A 24,496-nucleotide genomic window follows, 5' to 3' on the forward strand; every position below is an offset into this window, starting at 1 on the left:
ACATGCTTCTTTACAAAGTATGCATTTCTGCTCGCACCAGTAATTCAAAATTACGTGTGCTAGCTAATAAAATTCTAATGTGGTAACATCAGCATTTGACAAAACCACATGTGCTTTTGCTTTTAAATGCTTAGCTGGCTTGTGCTGTGTCATGGTCAAAAATTTGATGGTTCACTGAGCGTTAAGGCAGGTTGTGTTGCAACCTCAGTCCTCAGGGAGTGATGCAGAGAGGAGGCAGGTCCTGCAATTAAATGTTTTAAATGGTGTGGACATTCAGCCTTTGTCAGGCTTTTACTGACATTTGTATTTCTGACCAAGCAAACCAGTGTTCCTTTTTGTTGTCACTCCATCGTATATTAAGTTTTAAAAATCTTTCTCCCAGAAAAGTAAAAGATGAAAGTGGCTTTGAAATTTGATTTACTTTAAATACTGCACTTCATGAAAAATTAAAGTGGGCTTTCCAAGCCAGAGTAACTAAGAGGGTCATGGTTTGTTATTTGTTTCTCTGTTTCCATGCAGGAGATCTATGGCTATGATCTATGTCGCTGGAAGTTGGTGCTAGTTACTGTAGGAGTGATCTGTTCTGGTGGTTTTCTCCTCCTCCTCCTCTACTGGATGCCTCAGTGGCGTGTGAAAGCAACGTGCAGAAGGACTACACTTAAAGACTGTGAAGTGGTTCTGCTGAGAACAACTGTAAGTCTATAGGAGGGTGCGTTGTTTCACGTCCCTCCTGCTGCTTACTAAAATACAGAAATCCTTCCCTGCAAGGTAGACATGATTTTGTTTTACAGCACCGCAGAGCTGTGCTGCTTGGTACTGTACACAGCTTTGCCACCGATATGCCCTCAACTGCTTGCAGAGGGCATAACGAAAAGAAAGTCTTTGATTTTGGATTTTAAGAATTAAACACACGAATGCTGTTGTCATCAAAAGTTACAGAACAGATACCTTGTTCGTAGAGCTTGATAACATGGTTTTCAGGTTTTCTCTCCCCTTGTTTTACAAGATACATTTGTTGAATTAAGGTGCAACTGTGGACACAAGCTTGGTTTGATTTCTTCCTCTGCCATTGCTGTGTACAGTCCTTGGATATGATCTTGTGTTAAGTCCTCAGGTATTTGAAGTTGCAGGGTGGGTGCAGCTGAATGCATAGGAATCTCATAGTTCCTCCTACTACTGAACAACTATATTAAATTGTGATGGGCTTAAGATGTCAAAATTCAAGTATCAAGACTCATTGCTTAAAAATAAATAAATCGGTGGAAAAATATGCTTTTAGAGTTGTTGAAATAAAATGTATTTCTAAGATAGCTGACATTAACTTGGGGATATCTTCTGTAGTTATGTATGGGCTCTGCTAATCTGGCAATTGTGGACACATTTTGCTATGGCTACTGTAGTAAAATGCTGTTTAAATGCTGTTTCAACCAACTCTTTTTTTTTCCCCCTCTTTTTAAGGATGAATTCAAGATATGGTTTTGTGCAAAGGTTCACGTTATGCCTTCTTTGGGAGCCAATCCTTTACAGAATCCAAACCCTATTGTACACAGGGTTTCAAATGGCCATGCTGTTCATCTCTGTGAATCTGCTGCAGAAGAGAATAAAAATGATTTGAAAAAATATTTGCCTGTAAGTAAATGTGCAATACTACGCTGGCTAATTATCAAAGTATCTCAAGTAGTATCTAGAGCAAACACACACAATACAATGCATGTGAGCTACTTCTTTTGTCTAAAAGGCTAACTCATTCTTGGGGTGGAGCACAAATCTTTTCCTCAATAGCCTGTTACTGGAAGTTGTGGAATGCTTGAATGATTATTTTGAAAGAAAACTATTCATTTTTCAGTGAAGTTTCTCTGAATTTACTTTCTGTCACTGTTCGTAATAAAGTCAGTGAGAGGTGTTACGCGATGCTAGTTTAATATCTATGTCTGCCCTTCCAGATTCGTTATTTCACACATCACAGCGTGAAGTATTTCTGGAATGATTCGGTTCAAGGTTTTGATGTTGTACGGTAAGAATGCTTTTTCTTTAGTGTTGTGTTTCAAATTGCATTTTTAAAAAATACAATAGCATGCCTAAGAACATGATGAAAATGGGGATCATGTTCTGAACAGGTGTTTTAGCTCATTGAGTCTTTTTTTGAACCGTAGTTAGGGCAGGGAGATTTTAACTTGGTGTGACTTTGGAAGGAATGTATTTGTTTAATCTACCTTTATCAAACATGATTCGGACAGGGTGGCAGGCTGCATGCCTCTGCAAGCGTTTTGCCTGTTGTTGGAGTATTATTTGAGAATCAGAGTACCTGTTTATAGACAGTAGTTCTTCTATAAACTCTTAAAAGCTTTCCTTTTTTTTTTGCATTGCTGCTGAGCTAGACCCAAAAGGAGTATCTAGGAAGAGGGGAATTCACCAAATGTGTTGTTGCTACTGATAAGGCCTTCTCATAGTGCTAACAAGTTAAATGAACACAAACTTCTCTGTTTTTGACAACTGCTTGTTAAAATAAGAACTTCAGATCAGAAATACAACCTTTTTTAAACTCAAATGAGTGTTCACTGCATTGAACCATTGTGTAGAGAAGTTGAAGCAGTACTTACAGAAAAAATTAATGACCAGTGACTGAAGAAAAAAAAATAGCCAAAATTTTTGCAAGAAGAAACATACTCTGCAAAAGTTTCGTATGTTTCCTTCCAAAAATGTGCAAGTAATATGGCAAATTACCAGAAATTACAACAATTTAAAGAAATAATCACAATCTGAGCAGCTACAAAAGTGAGATCTCCTCTTTTAGGAGACTGGAAATGTCTCAGTTCATGTGTAAGTAATTAAGGGCTTTAAATGCATTTTTTTCTGTTAAACCTCTCATGAGTCACAGTGGTGCAGGTAGTGATGCTTGTCATTTTTCATTGCAGGCTCCTGTTTTCATGCCTATAGTGTTGCTAATTTAAACTGTTCAAAGGGAGTATTTCCCACAGATGAGATGTAAAAAAATACTCTCAAATTAGAACTATACTTCTGTGCTTAGGACACGTATGGGAAAAAAAATCGTGTGATTCTACATGTTTAGAAAAAAGTTTTATTCCTTACCATTAAAGCAGTGCCTTGAAACTTGGCATTTGTTGGCTCTTTGACTGTGCCTTTTGATGTTCTTGTGATAACTCAGCCAATTTATAAGCCCTGGAAAAAATCTCAGATATGCCTGTGAAGTTATGTGAGCATTTATTCAATCACATTCTTGCTGATAGGCCAAACTTTCATTCGTTTGATGTATTAGCAATGGCTGAGCCTGACCACTTGTTTAGTCAGGTACTGTAGCTGAGCTCGACACCATTATTTAGCAATTGGACAGTGAAGACGAAAAACAGCTGGATCTGAGACATATCCGACAATGGCAGAGTAAAAAAATCACTTTTGCACAAGGTTAAATGAGAGTTTGCTGTAACTTTTCTCTCAAGTGAATTAGGTATGGTCATGTAGTGAAGTGCTAAATACCACCTCTGAAATAACAGCTGAACTTTTGAACAAGAAGTATTCTCAAAAGAAGTCTTAAATGCTTGGCCTTCATCAAGATACTTTTTCTTAATCTGCTCTGCAGCTTATGTAAAAACCAGAAATTGGTGTGACCTAATAACATGACAGAGAATCAAGTTAATACTTGTGAAGAGATGGGTTATGAGACTGAGGGCTTTATAGTAAAATCCATAAGGCAAGCAAGACAGTTGTTGTTGTGCTCTAAGCACAAGACTGCATCGTGAGGATAGATTCGCTCTATGCAGTTGTGCAAGTATCCAGAGACAGAACAGTTTGATCATGTAATTAAAGCCTTAGCACAATATAAAAGGGAAGCAAATTGAGATTTCTTGGGCAACTAATTTAGTTATGAGAGCTTGAGTTTCATATCGTTGTTCTTTTTATAATAGCGTAATATAAAGATCACTGTTTTAAACACAGGAAATACAAGTGTAATTGTTCTTCAACTAAATCAGACTTGGTCACATAGCCAAAGGGGATGCAACTTTGACCTCATATGTCTGTTTTGTTTTAGCTAGTGTCAACTAAATCTGAGTTGATGAGTGCTTTATGTAATAAACTCTGCACATGCAGATTTTTTTTTAAATGCCCTGGGAATTCAGTACTGTAACAGTACTGTAAAAGGAGATAACATACTGCTAGAAGCTTTGTCTTTGCATGGACATTACACACATAGATATGCATATTTGCATATAGAATAATTTCAATTGGAAGAGACCCTCAGGATCACTGAGTCCAACTATAACTTAACCTAACTCTGGCACTAAACCATGTCCCTGTGAGCCTTGTCTGAAGGTCTTTTAAACACCTCCAGGGATGGTCACTCCCCCACTGCCCTGGGCAGCCTGTTCCAATGCCTGATAACCCTTTCTGTGAAGACACTTTTCCTAATATCCAGTCTAAACCTCCCCTGGTGCAACTTGAGACCATTTCCTCTTGTCCTGACACTTGCTGCTCCAGAGAAGAGACCAACACCCTCCATGCTACAACCTCCTTTCAGGTAGTTGTACACAGTGATAAGGTCTCCCCTCAGCCTCCTTTTCTCCAGACTAAACAGCCTCAGTTCCCTCAAGTGCTCCTCATGAGACTCGTGCTCCAGGCCCCTCACCAGCTTCGTTACCATTCTCTGAACTCTCTCCAGTACCTCAAGGTCTTTCCTGTAGTGAGGTGCCCAAAACTGACCACAGGAGTCAAGGTGAGGCCTCACCAGTGTCAAGTACAGTGGCACAGTCACTTCTGTACTCCTGCTAGTCACACTATTCCTGATACAAGCCAGGATGCTGTTGGCCTTTTTGGCCACCTGGGCACACTGCTGGCTCATGTTCAGCCACCTGTCCATCAGCACCCACAGGTCCTTTTCTGCCAGGCAGCTTTCCAGCCATTCTTCCCTGAGCCTGTAGCACTGCCTGGGGTTGTTGTGACCCATAAAGCATTTAGTTTTAGGAACCCTTGTTAAAACCACGTAGGTTGTAGCCTTTGCAGTAGTGAGGATGTTTAAAGCTTTCCCTGTGTTCTAGAGAATGGAAATAATTGTTACTACCTATGCACAATGGTGGTTTTTTTCATTGGGACAACTTTGAATCCTTTTCAGTAGATAACAGATATCCAATACAAAAAAGACGTGTTGAATAGTGCTGGTTTTGTCATGTCATCTGTGAAAGCCTTTTGAAAGGTAATAATATTTTCCTGTGCATCCGAAGTACATCCGATAGAAAATCCCTGGATATTGGGCATGATATGTCTGATCTACTGAGTTTGATAGTTGAAATGATCCCATAGCTGTAAATATAGTGATGTTTCAGGAGTTGTTGGTTATCTGCAGATCTTCAAAATTATAGCATTTGCTTTACAGCATGTAGAAAAGTCCTGTGAAGATGAGTCTTCCAGTGATGAGCAAGTACTTAAAATGTAGACTGTACTTCATGGATACAATTTTGATAGCAAGATGCTGCAAAATAGCTTCAGTATAGATATATTTGATAAATTGATTAATAATTGTTTCTAAAGTATTTCCACTGCTACTTAGAGACAAATGATGATAATTTGAAGAAATATTAATCCATATTGATTTTGTTTTATAAAACATGCTCACTTTTTAATTTGGAGGCCTTTGAATACTAGTTACACTTAAATGAAGTAAAATACTAATGTATCTCCATTTTGACTGAAATGTGACTGTCCTATAGACTAAGACATGTGAACGAGAGGAGTGCTTTTAGCATCCCATTGGTATGTGGTGTTGTGACGAAAATAGCTAGAAAAAAGTTAACCCGTAGACTTTCTTCTTGTATAATACAGTGTTATTCTTGGCAAAGACCTAACTCTTTTGGGTTACTGAATACTTAATTTTAAATATCAGGTTTCTTGAATAACTCATTGACTTTTTCGTTTACCTAGAGGTCTAGATGAATCTACACTCTGTTCTTCAATTCATAAGGAACACAGCACAGGACTGGCAAAGGGAATGCATGATTACAGGTAATGTTACAGTATTTGAGCGAAGAATTGTTTTCGTTCCAACAGTGTTCGAACTGTTAACAAAAGCAGAAGACAACTGGGTGATTGGTGATTACAGGCAGGCTCTCACACTTGCTTCAAAGAAGGCTGTTACATGTATGAAATTCTTGTTTTTCTTACCTATATGTTCAGTAGAAACTAGGCTGATACTGTGTTGACTGACTTTTCTCAAATGACACTGACCGTGGGAATTGGAACTATTGCTTAAAGCAATTTAGAATATGTTTCTGAAACTGTATTTACTAAACACTTTGAAATAAAATGTGTACAAGAAGAATAGCAAGCAGTTTTCAACCACATTGGCGGGTATACAGTGAAATTTGGCTGTTGATGGTAAAGCAATGGAGGTATTTTTTCCATATAACTCACCTCTAATTGACATAAATGTTCCCATAACATACTGTCATTGTTGAAGAGTGTGTATGGGTTCAGAGTCAAACAGATTCCCAGTGGAAAAGTTCTTTAGCTGGAAAGATGCTTTGCCTCAAGCTGCAGATTGTTGAAGGCTGGAAGGCAACGCTCAGGGAGATCACTCTGCTGCTTGTTTCTTTCCCGACCTTGCTGGTGGTCATGGTGAGCGAGGGGATAGTGTGCTACATGGCTAATAAGGAATATTTAATGTCAGGGAGCAGCAAACCCAGCCTAAAGCACAACTAATTTCTTATTTTGGGAAGATCATGCTGAAACTTCCCAAGTCTTACACTTTGGCTTTAATATTAAAAGCTTAGTATCGTGATTGTGTCCCATAGCTTCTATGGATTGGTCTGTGGTTCGTTGAGGCGAAATGCATTCCTCACCTTTTGTTTTAACTCTGGTTGGCAAGAAATAACGGGGGAAAAATACTAATTCTTTAACATGCTACTTTAGACTAATGGAGTAAATATGTCTTTCAAGGGACTCATCTGAAGTGCACAGGTAGATAAGAACTTAGTCTAGAAAAAGCCCTTTAAATATAACTTAAACACGGGACACAGTTGAGGGATTTCTTAGTTCTTGCATGTGAACAGCAAGATGGAATATATACTGTGAAAACATAGATAAGTGCTTAATGATTGGTATTATAATTTATTGATACACTACCCAAACTAGAATAGTTTGGGTTTTTTTGCATTCCTGCCTCTTTTTTTCCAAATGAGACCTTCTTGGAGTTTAAAATATTGTAGCATCTGCTTGCTTATCGTTCCATTTTCTGTCAATATTTGTCTTTTCCTACAATACAAACCTTTTCCTTGAGAACATCCTTTAAGTGCTTTGTTATGTCGCTGTCATTTAACCAGCTCAGATCGCATCAGAGGTTAATTTCTTGCTCCCCCCTTCTTGATTTGCCTTCATGCTAAGAGTAAAATTAAGATGCAGAACCATGAAAACAATGCTACTGCAGGGTATGACTTAATACTTGTTTGATTTTAAGTTCATGAGAATGGCATGTTTAGTAACATTGGACCTATACACAGTTTATAGGGTAATCTTATTATGAAAGAATTGTTTAAATTGAACTATAAATTATCTTTGTATTGGAACATCTCACTGAGTAAATGTTTTCTAATAAACATGTTTTGAAACAATATGATTAAGTGGGCCACACATTAATATCTTAACCGTTCTCATATTAATGGGATTACTTTGAACTAACATTTCTAATACAAAGTTTAACTGTCTTTTGAATTTTTTTTTTAATGCAGAAAAGTTTTCTATGGAGTAAATGAAATTGCTGTGAAAGTGCCTTCCATTTTTAAGCTTCTGATTAAGGAGGTAAGATATTTTCCTTAACAAACTAAAGAAACAAAACAAAACAAAAAAACACAACAACAACAACAAAGTTACTTTAAATACGATGACTATTAGACTGGTCTTCAGTAATGTGAAACAGAAACCATCCCCCAAAGCCCAGCACTGTAAAGCAAAATTATATGGACCTTTAGTTTTTCGAGCTCTCCAGACTTAAGAGGCCTCAGCTGTGACCTCTTCAGAGTTCACAACCTGGTGCCTTAGCAAGGACATTAGAAAAATGGTCAGGATTCTTTGGAAGGGTATGCATCTTATTTAATTTTGTTGTTAAATTAAAACACAAAACAACCAATAGTTTTCTCCAGTATCTACCCAGGGTTTATACATTACAACATACACATCAAATCAAATGTGTTCTTGCATATTCTTGTGTTGGATTTGTTCCATTTTCCTTGTATGAGGTAGATTTGAATAACTGACTTTTTATCAATTTGTTGGAGTCATGCATGGTAGAAACTTTTGAACATAGAAACTCCCCAACCTGAACTAACAGAGTAAGAACTTGAGATGTCAGTGCACTTATATTAATATCAACTTATTATTAGTTAATAAGAAATAATTATAATTAAGAAGTAGATAATAACATCCAAATTAATTTAAGAGTTGTAACTGAAGGTGCATGAGATGTTCCTTTCATTTTGGTTTGAGCTGTAGGGGAAAACACATGCAGTCTTAAAGTTTGTGTATTATTCTAATGAGAACGGTGCTTTTAAGGGGTTGAGGAAGTAGTGAAAAAGAGGGATCAGTTTGCCAAACAGACAAAAAATCATGTATGAAGAACTGAAAGGTTTATCTCCTTTATGGAGGAGGATGATTCTGACTTCTGACGCAGAATGCTTGTAACTTTGGTGTAACTTCAGTGTTTTGTCACTCTTCTAGGTTCTCAACCCTTTTTACATTTTTCAGTTGTTCAGTGTGATATTGTGGATCACTGATGAATATCTCTACTATGCATTAGCAATTGTGATCATGTCTGTAATATCCATTGTTAGCTCACTCTACACCATTAGAAAGGTAAGTTCAAAGAAAACAGGTGCATCTTTTCAGAACTTTACTGATTGGTTTATTTCTATGTGAAGTAGCCTACAAATCTTTAAGAAATTTTTGAGAGGTATACAGATGGAATAGTTATGGGTTTCCCTCTTTGACCTGAAAAAATTTCAATTTACGGTTCTCTTTGAGACTGTTCTCTGTTGACTTTCTCTGCTGTTGAATCAGTAGGTTGACCTCACATGACAGACACATCCCGTAAATAAAACCTGGACACAAGTCTGTATACCAAGTTGTATTGACAGCGGTGATTCCATCTTGCGTTGTGTCCTACTGGATTGTTAAATTAGTGATGCTTTTTTCTCTGAGAACTTAGCTGATGGAAATCAAAGTAGTAATTATCCTTAAACTGCAGACTCTGAATTCAGACCCGAGACCAAAAAAACCCTCTTAAACTCAATCCAAGTTCATGTAACTACTGCAGCTTTTACTTGTGTGTCATGACCAAATGTTTTTGTAGCATTTTGCATAGCAGTGTGTATTTGCTTCCAGAACACTGAAAGTAGGAACCTGTACAGGTTGATGCTCTAGAACTTTTTCTGCCCGTAAGTTTCCTAAAAATTCAAGAGAATGTTTTGAGTAACGTTTTCTTGTAAAAGAAAGTTAGTAAGGAATCTCATCCTTTCTACTTGTATAGATAGAATGTGCATTTAGAAGAAAAGATGTGCTTTTAAATAACAAACTGTTCTCTCTCCTTTGCAGCAATATGTTATGTTACATGACATGGTAGCAGCTCACAGCATTGTCAGGGTTTCTGTCTGCAGAGGGAACCAAGGTAAATTTTGCAGGCTCTTTGACAGTTCGAATTGAAATCATTCATTAAGTGTGAGTGCAAAGTTGGTGTTCATCAGTTCTTGTTTTGATCAGCTTGAAATGCTTGCATTTCTTAGCAAAAGTGCATGGGAAAAGGAAAAGTGGAATGTAGATGGTATAATAATCTGCTCAGGATTACCCTTCTAGATGGTATTTTTAGTGAGTATCAGGTTTGTTCTGGATTAAGTGCTTGTTCTATTCCTGTTTCTCATTATCTACCACTCCACATATATAACTGTCATTGTAATTTCTTAGCTTAAAGATGTGCCCATGATGGGTTTTCATTACAATTTAGTACCCAACAGGGGCTGCAAACCAGTTTCTGGACTTCTGCTCATTTAGATAATACAGTAGCTGAAGACAGGTTGTGGTGTGTGATAGTGTTTTGTAAGATATGCATTTGTGTTGGGCTTGTGTCTTTATACTGAAGTTATACTGTAGTTGTTAGTATCTTTTGTACAAGCTTGATTTATTTCTTTAGTTCTGCTGAACTATGTCCATGTGCTCTAGAGTTTAATCTGTGATGGAATTTGGTTTATCAGTGGCTTTTTTTTCTATGTCTATTAAAAAACTTCTCATAATGCCGTTAATGAAACGGCACATGATCTTTGCCATGAGGATCTTTATTGGGTTTTGTAGATGGTGGCTATTTTCTGATAAACTTGTTTGTGTTTTAACACTCAGAAATAGAAGAAATCCTTTCCACCGACCTTGTGCCTGGAGATATTATGTTGATTCCATCTAATGGGACAATTATGCCCTGTGATGCAGTACTTCTCAGTGGTACTTGCATTGTAAATGAAAGTATGTTAACAGGTAAAGTAAACTTGATACCATTTTACGTGGCTAAATGTGTTAGTTTATACCTGTGTGCGTTCATAACTTGCAGTATGTTCTAGCTGAAGTGGTTATGTTTGGTTTTGCTTGAAGTGTGTTCATTTTTGCAATTACACATGCTCAGAAGTACTTACATACTTGTGTCCTGCTTATCTGCAACAGCTGCGTGGCACTGCTTGGCAACTCCAAAAATGAGTGATGGTTTCTTGTCTAAAAGCTTTCTTCTTGGTAGTTTTTCTTGCCTCTTGACTTGGTGTTCTCAGTGCAGATTGAGCTCTGCAGTATGTTTCTTCAGAAAATTTTTGGCCAAACTTTTTAACTGCTTCCAGGAATGAAGGTAGTGAGTAGAATATTCACTGTATTGAAAAACAGGAATTATCATCTCAGATTGTCTGCATACTCTGAAACTAGGGACCTGATGTATTTGAAGGACAGCTTCAGTAAATAGGATGGACATTTTGTTACTTGTAGGATAATCTGTCCAGACTGGCAGCATTTAGAAAATTGTAGTTCAGAGGTTGTGTTTTATCATATTCAATTCTTTGCATATGCTTGAGCCTCTTGCCGCTGCTAGCAACTGATAAAAATTGATTGCAGTCCCAGCTTGAGTGCACTCCACCACCAAAGAAGATGAGAATAATTTTCTTCAGCTTCTAGTTTTTCTGAGTAAAGGCGGAGTGATGCCTTGCAGCAGGAGAAGGAAGCTTATCCTGTTTTCTTTCTATGAACTGTTTTTTACACCTATCTGGTTTGCTATAAAAGGCACAAAAGCTGTATTCCTGAATAACGAATAGAGTTCAATAGGATTTGGCTAAGGAACCTGGTGAGCTGAGGCTAGTGGGTGAGAGTACCTAATAACATGCCGAAAGGAAGATGACTTCTTCTGTAAGTCTGCTTCTGTGCTGATGAAGGGTGATTATACTATTATACTTGCAATTGTGAAGGAAAAAATGTCTGTTCTTATTGGATCTTGCTTAGAGACTCTTTTTCCTTTTAAGGTGAAAGTGTTCCTGTCACAAAGATTAATCTACCAAATCCTTCAGAAGATCCAAAAGCAACAGGAGATGAAATATACAGTCCAGAAGTGCACAAACGGCATACTCTGTTCTGTGGAACCAATGTCATTCAAACCCGTTTTTATACTGGAGAATTGGTCAAAGCTCTAGTAGTGAGAACAGGTATCGATTATTAAGTTTATCACTTTAACATACTATTCATTTTTGTAGGTGTATGTCAACTGTTACTTTGGAATATTGTGTTCAATGTTGCTGCGCTTGGATAAATGAGTATACTCCAAATAATTTGATAAATGCCTTACAACAATAATAGAACTAGCTGATGGCCTGGAGAACTGGCAAGCAAGAAAGTGAATCAGTCTTTAGCATCAATATAAAACTTACCTGAATGCTTTTTCAGGTCCCTGAGGTATGTTTTACAGCATGTTAGTAGAACTACGTATCCCTCTTTGAGAAGGTTTGGCATCCCATTAGATTGTGCAGATAGTGGAGAATGGCTTGTTTTAGTGGAGTCATTGGCAATGGCAGATGTTCTTTGCCCGTAGTTTTGCCAAAGCACATAACATTTGTTTTAAAAAATGTGTTCAATCTAGCCCTTTCTACAGAAATGTTTACTCATGGTAATATGGTAAAGGTTTGGTTTACATGATACAGATGTTCTGTTAAAAACAATTGCAGACTGTAGTTGTGGGATTCTGCTTTACAAATATGGTCTTAAGAAAACCACCACAAAATAGACAAATGTAAGCTATAATGCAAGCTACAACAGAAGTTAATAGAATACATTTGACTGCATTGACTAGAATACTACTTAAAGCAAGTTTTCTAACAAGTAACTTCATGCTAATTAGCCTCTTCTTTTTGTAGTGTCTTCTCTTCACCTTCCGTTAGTCTGTTGTAGCAGTAAGCGTTCTGACTTGTTAATTAAATGCATTAATGTCTTTCTAGAGGCTTTTATTAACTTTCAAACAAAAATATTTCCCTTCCCTTGGACACAACTGTCCTTTAATAATTCCATCTCAACTTCTTTTGTTTCTTAAAAAATCAATTTCATGTGCACAGCCTGATGTGTCTATACAGATAGGTGGCCCAAACCACAACAGAAATTAACTGCTGAAGACTTACTTCTTCTACTCCTTGGGAAGGATAATGCTTTTATTCTAGTCTGAAACCATGGTCTGGAACTCTTACAAGGAGAACTACAATTGCTTCCAACACACTGAGTCTTACTGCCCTGACATCTGAAGTCATTTTTTTTAATCTGTTCTTTGCCCATGGCAGATCAGAGTTGGCTCCTGTGTTGGAAACAGGATGAATTTGGGTCTGTGGACCTTGTTCAGATTTCACATATGGACAAGAACGCTTTTCCTGCTACGACTATATATAGAGAGAGGAGCCAAGGGATACAAACTCCTCTCTGTTTTCGTGTTTGGTTTGCAGGGGTGGCTTTTAGGCAAGCAGGGAATTTCCCACTCTGCAGAAGTGGATAGATGTCACAGTGCTTGCAGCTTGTCACTCGTAAGGTGTCTGGTAGTAAGAACTAAAGTAATTCTTACCTAGTGAGATACAAGTAAAAATCTCTTTATCTGAGGGAGGGGGATACCACAAAATTGAAGATACTAGAAAATCTATTCCTTAAAAGAATTCTATGAGAGCGGAATTGCATATAGTTGTAGGCAAAGACATGTCTTTGTCGTAAATCAGGATATACGACTGATCTGCTGGTGCTGTACTCACAGACTCTTCAGAGTTAAGCCTTTAACATGAGATGTTTGATGTTACAGGTGAAATATACATAAAATAGCAGTGAACTAAATTTGCTTCTGAAGCTCAGTTCATGGAAATGTTAATGTGTGTGTCATTTTGGCTCCTATTGTAATTATGAACAGTTCAAAACTGGCACATTTTTTAGGGAACAGTTTGCTTGAAGCTGTCTGTCCAGTGTGTTCTCAAGACACCACATGAGGTTTCCATTTATTGTTTTAGCATGGTGCATCCTAGCCTCTGTGGCTACAGAAACTAATGCAAAACCATTTAAAAAATCCTAAAAGTAGTTCTGATTTTTTTTTTGACTGCTGTGTCAAATTACAAAGCATTTGTGACTAAATACTTAAGTACCTGCTGACATGTTGAACTTCTCTGAACAGGCCCATAGTTTGTATTCTGCAGTAGCAAATACAAAGCCTGGAGGCTTCATACCTTGTTCCTCTTGTGATGGACTCATGCTCTATAAGAATGGTGCAATAGCTGCTTCCTTCTGGTGGAATCTTGTAAGCCAGGTATCGATGTGGAGAGCTGAGCCTTTGCTGGGATGATGTGCAGGCTGAGAAGCTGTCAAGGAGCTGCCAGCAGACCTGACATTGATTTTGAGATTGTAATAAGACGACTTTGAAGTCTAGGCAGATACAAGATGTTTCAGGCTTACAAAATTGGGCAGCGGTGTTGGCCTCGTCACGTGTTGAGGCAAGGGTTCAAGGAGGATCTGAGGCTATGTGCTGGTTCTCCAATTCTGAGACCTGTAGAAGTCTAGTCTACTGCTTAGGTGTCAATATGCAATCAAGAGGTGGGTGTCTCCAAAAGATGACTCTGTGCACTGCAGGTTTTTTCTGAATCTTTCTGACTGTCAAGGGAGCTTATAGGGACTTGTCGTTTAAGTACTTAAGGTTGGACTCTGTGAGTAACTTCATTTGCTTTTTGTGAGGACTGGCTTAATTAGATAACTAATAAATATACCCACTAGCTCTGCACTGTGAGGGACAGCATGCTGTACAACAGACTTGTCCAGGCCAAACCGTTTGAGGGTTTACTGCTGCTCTAGAAGAGCATTTGCAGCAGCTGCAGGTCCTTGCCCTGGGAGAGAAACACTTAGTGTGATGTATACATACATTTTTGAAATACCTTAATTACAGTATTGCAAAACATCTGTTACTGTATATTGAGAAAGAGTCTTAATGAAATCAGTAGCTTAAGGGTTTCATTGAGGTTTTAAATGTATTTTAATAGCTTTGCTCTTGTTCATACTTTGAATAACTTGCTCCTTTTTATTTACAGGCTTTAGTACTGCTAAAGGACAGCTTGTTCGTTCCATACTATATCCAAAACCAACTGATTTTAAACTCTACAGAGATGCCTATTTGTTTCTCCTGTCTCTGGTAGTAGTGGCAGGCATTGGGTTTCTTTACACGGTTGTCAATAGCATCTTAAATGAGGTATGTTTTCATTTCTTGACCAGAACTACCTTATTTTAGTAAAGGGTTGATCGTGATTTCAAACACACTTCAGATAATGAGAAACAATTTGATTTTAAGTGAAAATTTCTTTGCTTTATTTTGTATTGATGGAACTAGAAAGGCAAGCTTACTGGGAACAAAATTCAACAAAGAATTTGAATATATTACGGTGAAATTCAAGTTTACCTTAATTTCTACTGACCCAGTTGCTAGACTTTTATCTTGATTATAATCAAGATTACCACCTGGCTGATACCAAGTTAGAATAAATAAGATACAGCACATCTAAAGCATGCTGCAGGCAAAAAATCTTTACCAAGAAATTTTTTCTTTCCAAAAGGTTTGCATTATTCAGTTGTTGTTTTAAAGTAATATATTTGCAGGATGAGAAGTGAAAACATGAAGTTATGGGTTGTGGGTAATTTAGGACTGGATCATCATGGCTGCTGCTGATGGGTGAAGATTGTGCTGGGTTTCTGAGCAATCCAGAACATGCTGTACTGGGGAAAGCAATGTGTGGATTTTGGATTTGATAACAGTGGCGTAATGTTCCAGTGGGATGGTGAATCTTGAAGTAGTGAGTTCTTGTTCATTAACTCTGACCTTTATTGCAGGTTCCAGCTCATACCATCATCATTGAGTCTCTTGACATTATCACTATCACGGTGCCTCCAGCGCTCCCTGCTGCCATGACTGCTGGCATCGTTTATGCACAAAGGAGGCTGAAAAAAATTGGCATCTTCTGCATCAGCCCGCAAAGGATAAATATTTGTGGCCAGCTGAATCTTGTGTGTTTTGATAAGGTTAGGTGAATTTTGAAACTTGGTGTTGCCATCTGGAGAGGTATTGTTTTATAAACAGGAATTTTTATAGACTATCAGCTACAGGAAAATTCATTACTTTCATATAACATCATTTTTGTCCTGTTAGCTTCCAAGTATTAAGTGCTTGCCACCCGTTATCTCTGTTAATTTAGTCTGTGCTGAAAAGTTGTTACAATACAGAACTGCTTTCTTATCTCAGAGACTCCCAAGTCCTCACTTATTACTGGCACCTCAGAAATGTAAGAGTTGTACTTGGTACACAGGCTTCTGGAAAATTGAAGTGTGAAATCAGAGTTGTTTCTCGTTTTCATTTGTTTCAATGAAAAGCCAAACCAGTATGTTTTGTTATTATTTTTTTAACAGAAACATGAGTGAAAGGCATTAATGACACTGGCCAGAATCCTTTGCTTTTAGCTAGTTCTTAGATAAAGTTCATTTTCATCCTTAGATTTTTTGATCTAAAGTCTTAAGTACCCACACTAAATTTATTATTTCCCTCGTAAATATATTCCAGTTACTGTTTCAGCTATGTAAGACAGTAGTACTAAGGGTTTCACACCTTTTTTTCTGTTACCACTGATTCATGAATAGAGAGATGTTGAGTTACCATCTTTGGATTTTCAGGGTCTGTTTCATTTGTCTTTTCTCCAAGGAGGGATGTGATTGCTCTGCATGATTTTCTTAAAGTTACTTAACAGAGTTGGAACTTAGTTACTAGGAAAAAGGAAGGGGCAGATTGTATTTCCTGTCCCAAAGTCTCGATTTTTGAGTGAAAACAAGATAAAATATATTGTTCAGGTGTAATTTGGTTAATTAGGTGTTAATTTTTGCTTTACCTGAGGATAACTTGTTTCTGAGGGCTTTTTCTTCTTGCCATTTTTCAGACTGGCACACTTACTGAGGATGGCTTGGATCTTTGGGGAATTCAACGGGTGGAAAATGCTCGGTAAGGATAAGCTCAGAGCTGACAGCAAATGTGATACTTAATTGTGTTTTAACAGCTTCAGCAGAATAGGATAGAAAATTCAATATGAGCTCAAATATGTTTGCATTTCTGTAATGAGGTGTAAGAACGCAACTGAAAATACAGTTTAGGTGTTAGGAAAGTTAAAACTCTTATGAGGCTGAGGTGGAATTTAATTTGTTAGAGTCGGAGACCTCATTAGGTTCATACTGCAGAGATGATGCAGTTAAAGTGTAATGTTTCCTTAATCCTGTCCTCCTAATTGATGACTTTTTGGACTGCTAAAATGCATTAGCTTAGCTAATTGAGATAAGTACAAAGTGATAAGAGGCCTCTGTATGAGGAATCAAACGAGACAGTGAATTCACACAACGTTTTTGAAGGAGACAGAATTCATTACTGTTTCTGAAGATACCAACACAGAGTCTTAATCTGTTTTCTGTGATGTATGAAAGTACAAGTGTACAGTCAATTTGCTTCTGTTAATCTAAACAAACCTTTTGAATTGGCTCATAATAAATAATTATAGTGCTAAGTATGTTATTACTTCATTGTTTTAGTTTCCTTTTGCCGGAAGAGAGGGCTTGCAGTGAGAGCTTGCTCAAGTCTGAGTTTGTTGCTTGCATGGCAACTTGTCATTCCCTTACAAAAATTGAAGGGGTGCTTTCTGGGGATCCACTTGATTTGAAGATGTTTGAAGCAACAGGATGGGTAAGTATCTGCTTGTTTCAAGGCAAGCAATGTTTTTAAGATCAGTAATCTGAAATCTCCTATGCTGTTACATACAAGAACAGCCATTAAATGCTGTTTCAAGCTGTAACTGTAGACCAGTGGGATTTCACAATGCCTGTGTGTCAAAGCAAGTATTAATATGAAAATGTTCCTAAAATGTGTTGAGTGCAGCAATTCATAGAACCAAAAGAATCTGAAGAGATAATTTACTGCTTTCTGATGTTGTGTGTGGCAAGGTTTCGCTGCTTACAGTAAATGTGTGAAATAGCTGAGTGGATCTTAAGTTAGCTGCTACAGTAAGACATTTAATTCTCGTAGGAAATCTAGTTTAGAAAGATCATTGCACCTTGGGCTGACTTCCAAGCCTGTTTTTTTTTTTTTTCTGAAAATTGCGTTATGAGAAAATCGAAGTTAATGAATGTATAAATTAGTTGATTATTTTTAATACAGATTTTAGAAGAAGCAACCGAAGAGGAAACAGCCCTTCATAATCGAATCATGCCGACAGTGGTTCGACCTTCCAAACAACTTTTCCCAGAGTCCAAGCAAGCAACAAATCAAGAAATGGTATAAAAATTCAAAGCAATTATTTGAGTTAAAGTAATCCTTCGTGCTAAACAAATACATTTTACCTTATGTTGTGTTCTGGCCAATGTAATTCATGTGTGCTTTTTGGTGGCAAAGATACAGCAGACATGTTTCAACTCTTGTTGGAGGTCGTAGTTCAGTATATGCCACTTTCAACATGAGCAGATTGACTTGTCAGCGTTATTACCGCAATGGACTAGTTCTAAAGTGCTGTAATGCCTTTTGAGCTTACACATTTTAATACTAGTATCATTACCAGATTCTTATTGTGCTGATGAAGTGCTATGGGGTGCTCACCTTGCAGTTTCAGTTAAAACAGTCGTTCGTTCGTGTCACTGCACAGCATGGAATTCTTGCCACTGCTGTACCTTAGAGATGTATGCTTTAATTAAGTGCCAAGTTAAAAATAAAATGTACTTGGCAGACTTCAAATTTTCTCCTATCTGTATATTTAAGTATTTTAATACTTCAGGAGAGGAAATTCAAGCATGTGATTGTATATCCAGGCTATCATGGAGCAGAGTAGTGAGCAGGTGTAGCAACTTGGTTCCTCTGTATGAGTCATATTATATAGTAAATAGAAGTGTCTTTTTTTGTTCAGAACATGGTGTACATGCACAGCAGTAATTACTGTGTGGTAGTTGACGTGAACATTCTTGAAACTTATTACATGGTGTTTTTGGGATATACTTAATAATCATGGTCCCGTTCTGAAATACCGTAGTACTTTAATCATTTGCATAGGCTAAGCAGACACAGGTTGGACTGTGAAAGGTCTTGCAAATTCTAATCAGGAGATCAAGCTCTAAAGTTCTACTGTGTCTCACCTAAAGGATACTAAACAGATGCAGTATATTCATATTCAGCTTTTATGAAATTCATTGCAAATACTTAATACTGAGTGCTATGTGGAGTTGTTTACTGATTTATGTTGAAATAGTTTGTAACTGAAAAAATATTTTAAAATATTTACAGTAAGTGTTTGTTGTTTTGTTTTTTTTTTTTTTTAGGAATTGTTTGAGCTTTCGGTAAGTATGTTTTTTTTCAATTAAGCATTTGTCTCTTCTTAGAATGAACATGGATATAACCCTTTTCTTCCTTCCTTCCTGTATGACATAGACCAGTTACGAGATTGGAATTGTGCGCCAGTTTCCATTTTCTTCAGTTTTGCAACGGATGTGTGTAATAGCAAGAGTTCTAGGGGAGAAGAGAATGGATGCTTACATGAAAGGTGCCCCTGAAGTGATTGCCAGCTTGTGTAAGCAGGAAACAGGTAATGGAACAAACTGGTTTTATTTCTTGTGTCGCTCAGCTGTAATATGAACAATTTTAATAACTCTAAACTTGACCTTTTTAAAGTTCCTGTTGACTTCGAGCGTGTCCTGGAAGAATACACTAAGCAGGGCTTCCGCGTTATTGCTCTTGCTCACAGAAAACTGGAGTCTAAGCTTACGTGGCACAAAGTCCAGACTATTAATAGGTAAGAGTGACTTCACTTTTTTAATTAGTAACAGGCTTTAAAAGCTGCATGTTTTGGATGAATGATGTAATGTTTATTTATGGTTAAAACAGTTACTACTCTTCTTTAGCTTTCTTCTGTCTTGTTATATGTAGTTCTTTGCATTCTCTATTTGTACCCTGGACAACACTTAGAAATTTAAGATAAGAATGTTTTTCTGCAGTAAACGTGGATTCTGAGGAACACCCTTAAGCTTGGAATGGACTGTAATATTAATTTTTATGGTATTTAATTTATTCTTGCATGGCAGAAAACATCATCTGATTTCATTGTTACTTCAACATACTCATATATTCTGCTGTCTATTAAAGATAATGGCACATAGTGGAAACCTCCTGTGCCTGTTTGATGGAGTTTATTCATCTGCTGTAGGCAGCATGTCCGTTTTCTCATGGCAAAGCTTGTCAGAATGTTTTGGAAGGTAGAAAGGTTTCTAACTTGGAAGAGTAGTATTTCCTGTTAATTATTTTTCAGCTGGTCCTAGTTTTGTGGATAATGGCACGTTTTCCGTAGTGTCTGAAAGTGCCGGCTTTGACTCTATTCTGTCAGCTCTGTGTACAAGATGAACTTTTTGCAAAGCAGAGAAACGGGTTTTCCGATTTAAAGTGTGAAAATCTACAGTAGCAGTACAATAACCAAGACCTGTAAATATACTGACTTTGGTGTAAAGCAAAGTTAATTAGTTGCTTTACTTAATTAGCTGATGTCTATTAATCTTACTAACATTGGCAACATAATTTAGTAGCTTTTATGCTAAGGTTCAGCTAATTTGGAAATTAGAGATGTGCATTCTAAACAAATCTTAAAATTTGGCTGAGAATGCAGTTGGCTTTGGAACATTTCTTCTAGCAATAATCTTTTTGAGAAGGGAATTTCTTTTAGAAAGAGTTATTGTGGAAGAAATTAAAAATTGTGCTTGAGGAAGCAACATTTTCTCATACCGGTTTTCAACTAAACTAGGGGAAATACATACAAATAATTGTGAATGATGGTGTCTCTCAGCAAATTTTTCACTATTCATTGTTAAAAACCATTTTTCTTTACTTTGAGAAACAGAAAATCAGGCTCTTAATCTCCATCTAACGTTTGTGATTCTAATGTTCTCTTCATTGCCTCCTTTTCTACAGAGATGCTATTGAAAGTAACATGGATTTTTTGGGGTTGATTATAATGCAAAATAAGCTAAAGCAAGAAACCCCTGCTGTACTTGAAGAATTGCATAAAGCCAACATTCGCACTGTCATGGTTACAGGTTAGCGTGTAAACATTCATACTTGAAAGATAAAAATCCATCTCTTTTTGGTCTTATTTTTAATTATAGTGTACTAAGTCAAGTTTTAGTGTCAATAGTTTGGGGTTACACTGTATTTATAGCAACAGGGAAGTTTAGAAGCTGTTGTGAGAATATTCAGACACTGGTCTGTTTCTTTTTGGGGCGAAAGTTGCTTTGGAAAGTCAGACATCAGAAACCAGTATGAGGATTAATTCTACTTTGTAGCTTCCTCTCCCTAGCTCTGTGCACAAGTTACTTTATACTGAATTGCAGGATGAAAAACCTTAGAGGTCTTTCAAATCAGAGTGGGTCAAAGTCCTGGTCTGATCTTATGACTGACCCTGCTTTGAGCAAGAGGTTGAACTAGATGGCCTCCTAAGGGTCCCTACCATTTTCAATTAGAAGTTGCTTTCTATTCCATGTTTTTTTTCCTAAGAATAACTAATGTCCCCATAAGTGGGCTAGGTATCTACTCAGTATTTCCCATGCAATATGCATGTTTGTTTTTAAAATCACAGGTATTTCAACTTTGGAATAATGTTTTGACAGGCTAGTAATGCAACTCAGTGTTTGCATGTTGTGTGACCATGTTTAGAAAGCAGTATTTTAAATAGCCGCATGTTTGCTGCCGGATTTTCAATATATACTAAGATTTGGTCAATTAAGAGATCTTTATGGCTGAAAGAAGCATACAAAATTTCTAGTGATGTTAGTGCAGGGGAGAGGGGTTTAACGGGTTAGACCTTGAATTTTGTCTTTAGGCTCAGTTTGCCCTGAGACCATCACTGGTACATTAGGCAGTCCTCTTCTCATTTAAAACTGGCTTTGTTAGATTTTCTCTTATGTGGAATATCAGTATATGCTATCGATCCTTTTCTAAGTGAAACTTTTTAAATGTGATTGTTTAACAGGGGATAACATGTTAACTGCTATCTCTGTGGCCAGAGACTGTGGAATGATTCTACCTCAGGATAAGGTCATTATTGCTGAAGCACTACCTCCAAAGGATGGGCAGGCTGCCAGGATCAACTGGCATTATGCAGATACCCTCGCAAAATGCACTAGTTCATCACCAGCCATAAACTCAGAGGTAATATGAGCATTCTTATGCTGTTGGAGTGTAAGCAGTTAGTTTTACTGTTGAGTTTCTTTTTATCTTATTCTGTTAAATAGCAAATCTACTGTTAAGTGTCAAATAAAAATGGATTTGCTAGTTAACTTTCAGATCTCTTAATACCAAAGAGTAGTAAAACAGCTGGGGGAGCTAGTTTTTCAACTGTGATAAAACATTTGACATTTTAGTTATGCAGGAGATGGGTTTTTTCCCACGTTTCAAACTGTTAAAACTGCTCTAGCTGCTTGTCTTTGAAACATTAAACCACATTTTCTTATTACTTAATAAGTATTTTCATTATATGAGGTTTTCTTTCAAGTAATGTTCTTGGAAGCCTCCTCTAATGTGGGATCTCTAGGAGTACCCCTCTGAGTATTAGCTTGAAATTGCAAGGTATCTGTGTGAATACACTGCAGCTAGAATATTAAACTGTTTTTGGTAGGATATTCCAGTTAAATTGGTCCATGAAAGCCTTGAGGATCTCCAGATGACCAAATACCATTTTGCAATGAATGGAAAGTCATTTGCAGTGATTCTGGAGCATTTTCAGGACCTGGTACCCAAGGTGAGCATTTTACCTGGGTATGGGTACTTTTGATGGTGAACAGACTTTTCCCTGTAAGCATTAAGAAATATTCTGTCTTCCAGCTTGTATTACATGGCACTGTGTTTGCTCGCATGGCGCCTGATCAGAAAACTCAGTTGGTGGAAGCTTTACAAAATGTAGAGTAAGTATTTGCTTAAGCATAGAAAGCAGGAGGATTGACAGCGTTTGGTGTGATAGGAGGAAGAAATTATGTATACTGCTAGCTGTTTTGCCAAATGGAAGAGACTGGGCTAATATAAATTCCTTGAGCTGGTAAATCAGCCTCTTAGCTGAGCAGGAGTGAGAGTAGTACCATCTGCTGGCTGCTTGTGAAAGTTTCAGACTTTTCAGGGAGTTAACTGACTAACAGGTTTTATAAATCTCATTGCTTGGCCTAATAAACAAATCTGTCAAATGTCTCTTGTGTATTAAACAAGAATTAATGGGATGACTCCTGTTCACATATGGTCAGTACATCACTGTCTGTTGGTGTCAGGCCTCGCAGCCATAGAAAATGCTACAAAAGTCTCTTTGCCTGGAGCAGAGATGCTTTAGACCACCTTGGAATGACAAAGGGCTGATAACCATGATTGGTTTGATTCATCTGGCTAAGTCATGTTACTTTTCTGTCTAGTTCCTTACATGTAAAACGGCAACAGTAATTGCTTTTAGCATTAACGATCACTTGTTATTATGCAAACCCTGAATAAGTCAAATAATATAGAAGTATTTAATGAAATGAGCTAAGTAGACTATGATTAGGGAATGGTCCAGAATACTGACATCTGTTTGGTTTTTATAGTTACTATGTGGGCATGTGTGGAGATGGAGCAAATGACTGTGGTGTAAGTATTTTTATTTTCCATACTGAACTGTTCAGTTAAACTTTACAACTGAAAGCAAGTTTTAAAATGTTCTCTATTTCAATGTTACCTGGCAGGCACTAAAGAGGGCACATGGTGGTATATCTTTGTCTGAACTTGAGGCTTCTGTGGCATCACCATTCACTTCCAGGACACCTAGTATTGCCTGCGTACCAAAGCTGATCAGGTAATGCCACTTACTGTGAGCTTAAGTGCGTCCATGTAACTCATATGTATATGTTTGATGCTGTAGGAGGCCAGTTTGAATTAAAGTACAACCCATACAAGCCATTAGTGGTTCTCTTTCTTTACTGAAGGTACTCTGAGCAAACACTTGCCATAGCGTGACATCGTTTAGTATTTTGTTATAAACCGTGTCGTCTATGTAAAGTTAATTCTTAGAGCATGAGCAACCTTCTACACATTAGCTTGTAATTTGATGTCTTAGTGACTATGCTAGTTTCCATAAAGGCTGTGTGTAATTGCAAGCAGTAAAATTCTTTGGATAACTGCTGAGCACTATATGAAGTAGAAAACAAATTTTTAAGTGGGGTTTGACCAACTTCTGATTCAGGAATTAGAAGTTAGGTAATAATTTTGGATAAAGGTCAGCCAGAGAAGAATCTAGTTAAGTCTGTGTGGAACTGATGAAGTAATGCACAATCAGAAATATTTCTGAAGTCAGCAGCTCTGTGGCTGACTGCATGTTCATTCCATCCGAGATGTAAACTAGCACTTCATAGAAGCTTTTGCAAGCAGACCTTCATTTTAAAACCTCTATTGGAAAACCACATAAAGTCCAAAGAACACTGAAGTAAGGTGGTGGCTCAGTTGAAAAGGAATGCTCACAACTTTGATGTACTTGAATATGTACCATTCTGACCCCTTTTTTCTCTCAAAGGGTTTGTTGATGTGTTTAATTGAAGCTAACATTTTTTTAAGCAGAATTTAACTGCTTGCACAGAAGGATTTCTAGTTACCTGTTTGCATTTGTTTTGACAGGGAAGGCCGTGCTGCTTTAATAACATCTTTCTGTGTGTTTAAGTTCATGGCATTATACAGCATTATCCAGTACATCAGTGTTACTCTGCTGTATTCTGTAAGTATTCTGTAAGTGCTTAAGCATTATTTAAAAACTGGCAGCATTTTAAAATAACCTAACTTTATTTAAAGGGCAATGCTTTTCCTTTATGTAAGGATTGAAAAGAGAGCAGCTTGCAAGTGTTGAGTTAGGAGGGGGGAAAAAGT

At 37.3% G+C, this 24,496-nt stretch overlaps 1 protein-coding gene across 5 annotated transcripts in view; it reads left to right on the plus strand.

The window, feature by feature from the left end:
* Positions 1–24,496, plus strand: part of ATP13A3 (ATPase 13A3) — a 62,863-nt gene that overhangs the window by 25,390 nt on the left and 12,977 nt on the right. For all 5 annotated transcript variants that reach the window (XM_065844102.2, XM_065844103.2, XM_071812554.1 and 2 more), the window contains 24 exons: positions 520–693; positions 1,459–1,629; positions 1,944–2,014; positions 5,932–6,012; positions 7,734–7,803; positions 8,719–8,853; positions 9,592–9,664; positions 10,387–10,518; positions 11,538–11,717; positions 14,607–14,764; positions 15,400–15,588; positions 16,494–16,555; positions 17,134–17,284; positions 17,756–17,872; positions 18,904–18,921; positions 19,013–19,166; positions 19,253–19,373; positions 20,540–20,664; positions 21,597–21,775; positions 22,242–22,364; positions 22,448–22,527; positions 23,188–23,230; positions 23,326–23,435; positions 24,251–24,347. In XM_065844102.2, the coding sequence (XP_065700174.1) occupies positions 520–693; positions 1,459–1,629; positions 1,944–2,014; positions 5,932–6,012; positions 7,734–7,803; positions 8,719–8,853; positions 9,592–9,664; positions 10,387–10,518; positions 11,538–11,717; positions 14,607–14,764; positions 15,400–15,588; positions 16,494–16,555; positions 17,134–17,284; positions 17,756–17,872; positions 18,904–18,921; positions 19,013–19,166; positions 19,253–19,373; positions 20,540–20,664; positions 21,597–21,775; positions 22,242–22,364; positions 22,448–22,527; positions 23,188–23,230; positions 23,326–23,435; positions 24,251–24,347 (2,814 nt within the window). The remainder of the gene's footprint in view (positions 1–519; positions 694–1,458; positions 1,630–1,943; positions 2,015–5,931; positions 6,013–7,733; positions 7,804–8,718; positions 8,854–9,591; positions 9,665–10,386; positions 10,519–11,537; positions 11,718–14,606; positions 14,765–15,399; positions 15,589–16,493; positions 16,556–17,133; positions 17,285–17,755; positions 17,873–18,903; positions 18,922–19,012; positions 19,167–19,252; positions 19,374–20,539; positions 20,665–21,596; positions 21,776–22,241; positions 22,365–22,447; positions 22,528–23,187; positions 23,231–23,325; positions 23,436–24,250; positions 24,348–24,496) is intronic.

This window comes from Patagioenas fasciata, chromosome 9 (genome assembly GCF_037038585.1).
Source record: "Patagioenas fasciata isolate bPatFas1 chromosome 9, bPatFas1.hap1, whole genome shotgun sequence".
Taxonomy (NCBI): domain Eukaryota; kingdom Metazoa; phylum Chordata; class Aves; order Columbiformes; family Columbidae; genus Patagioenas; species Patagioenas fasciata.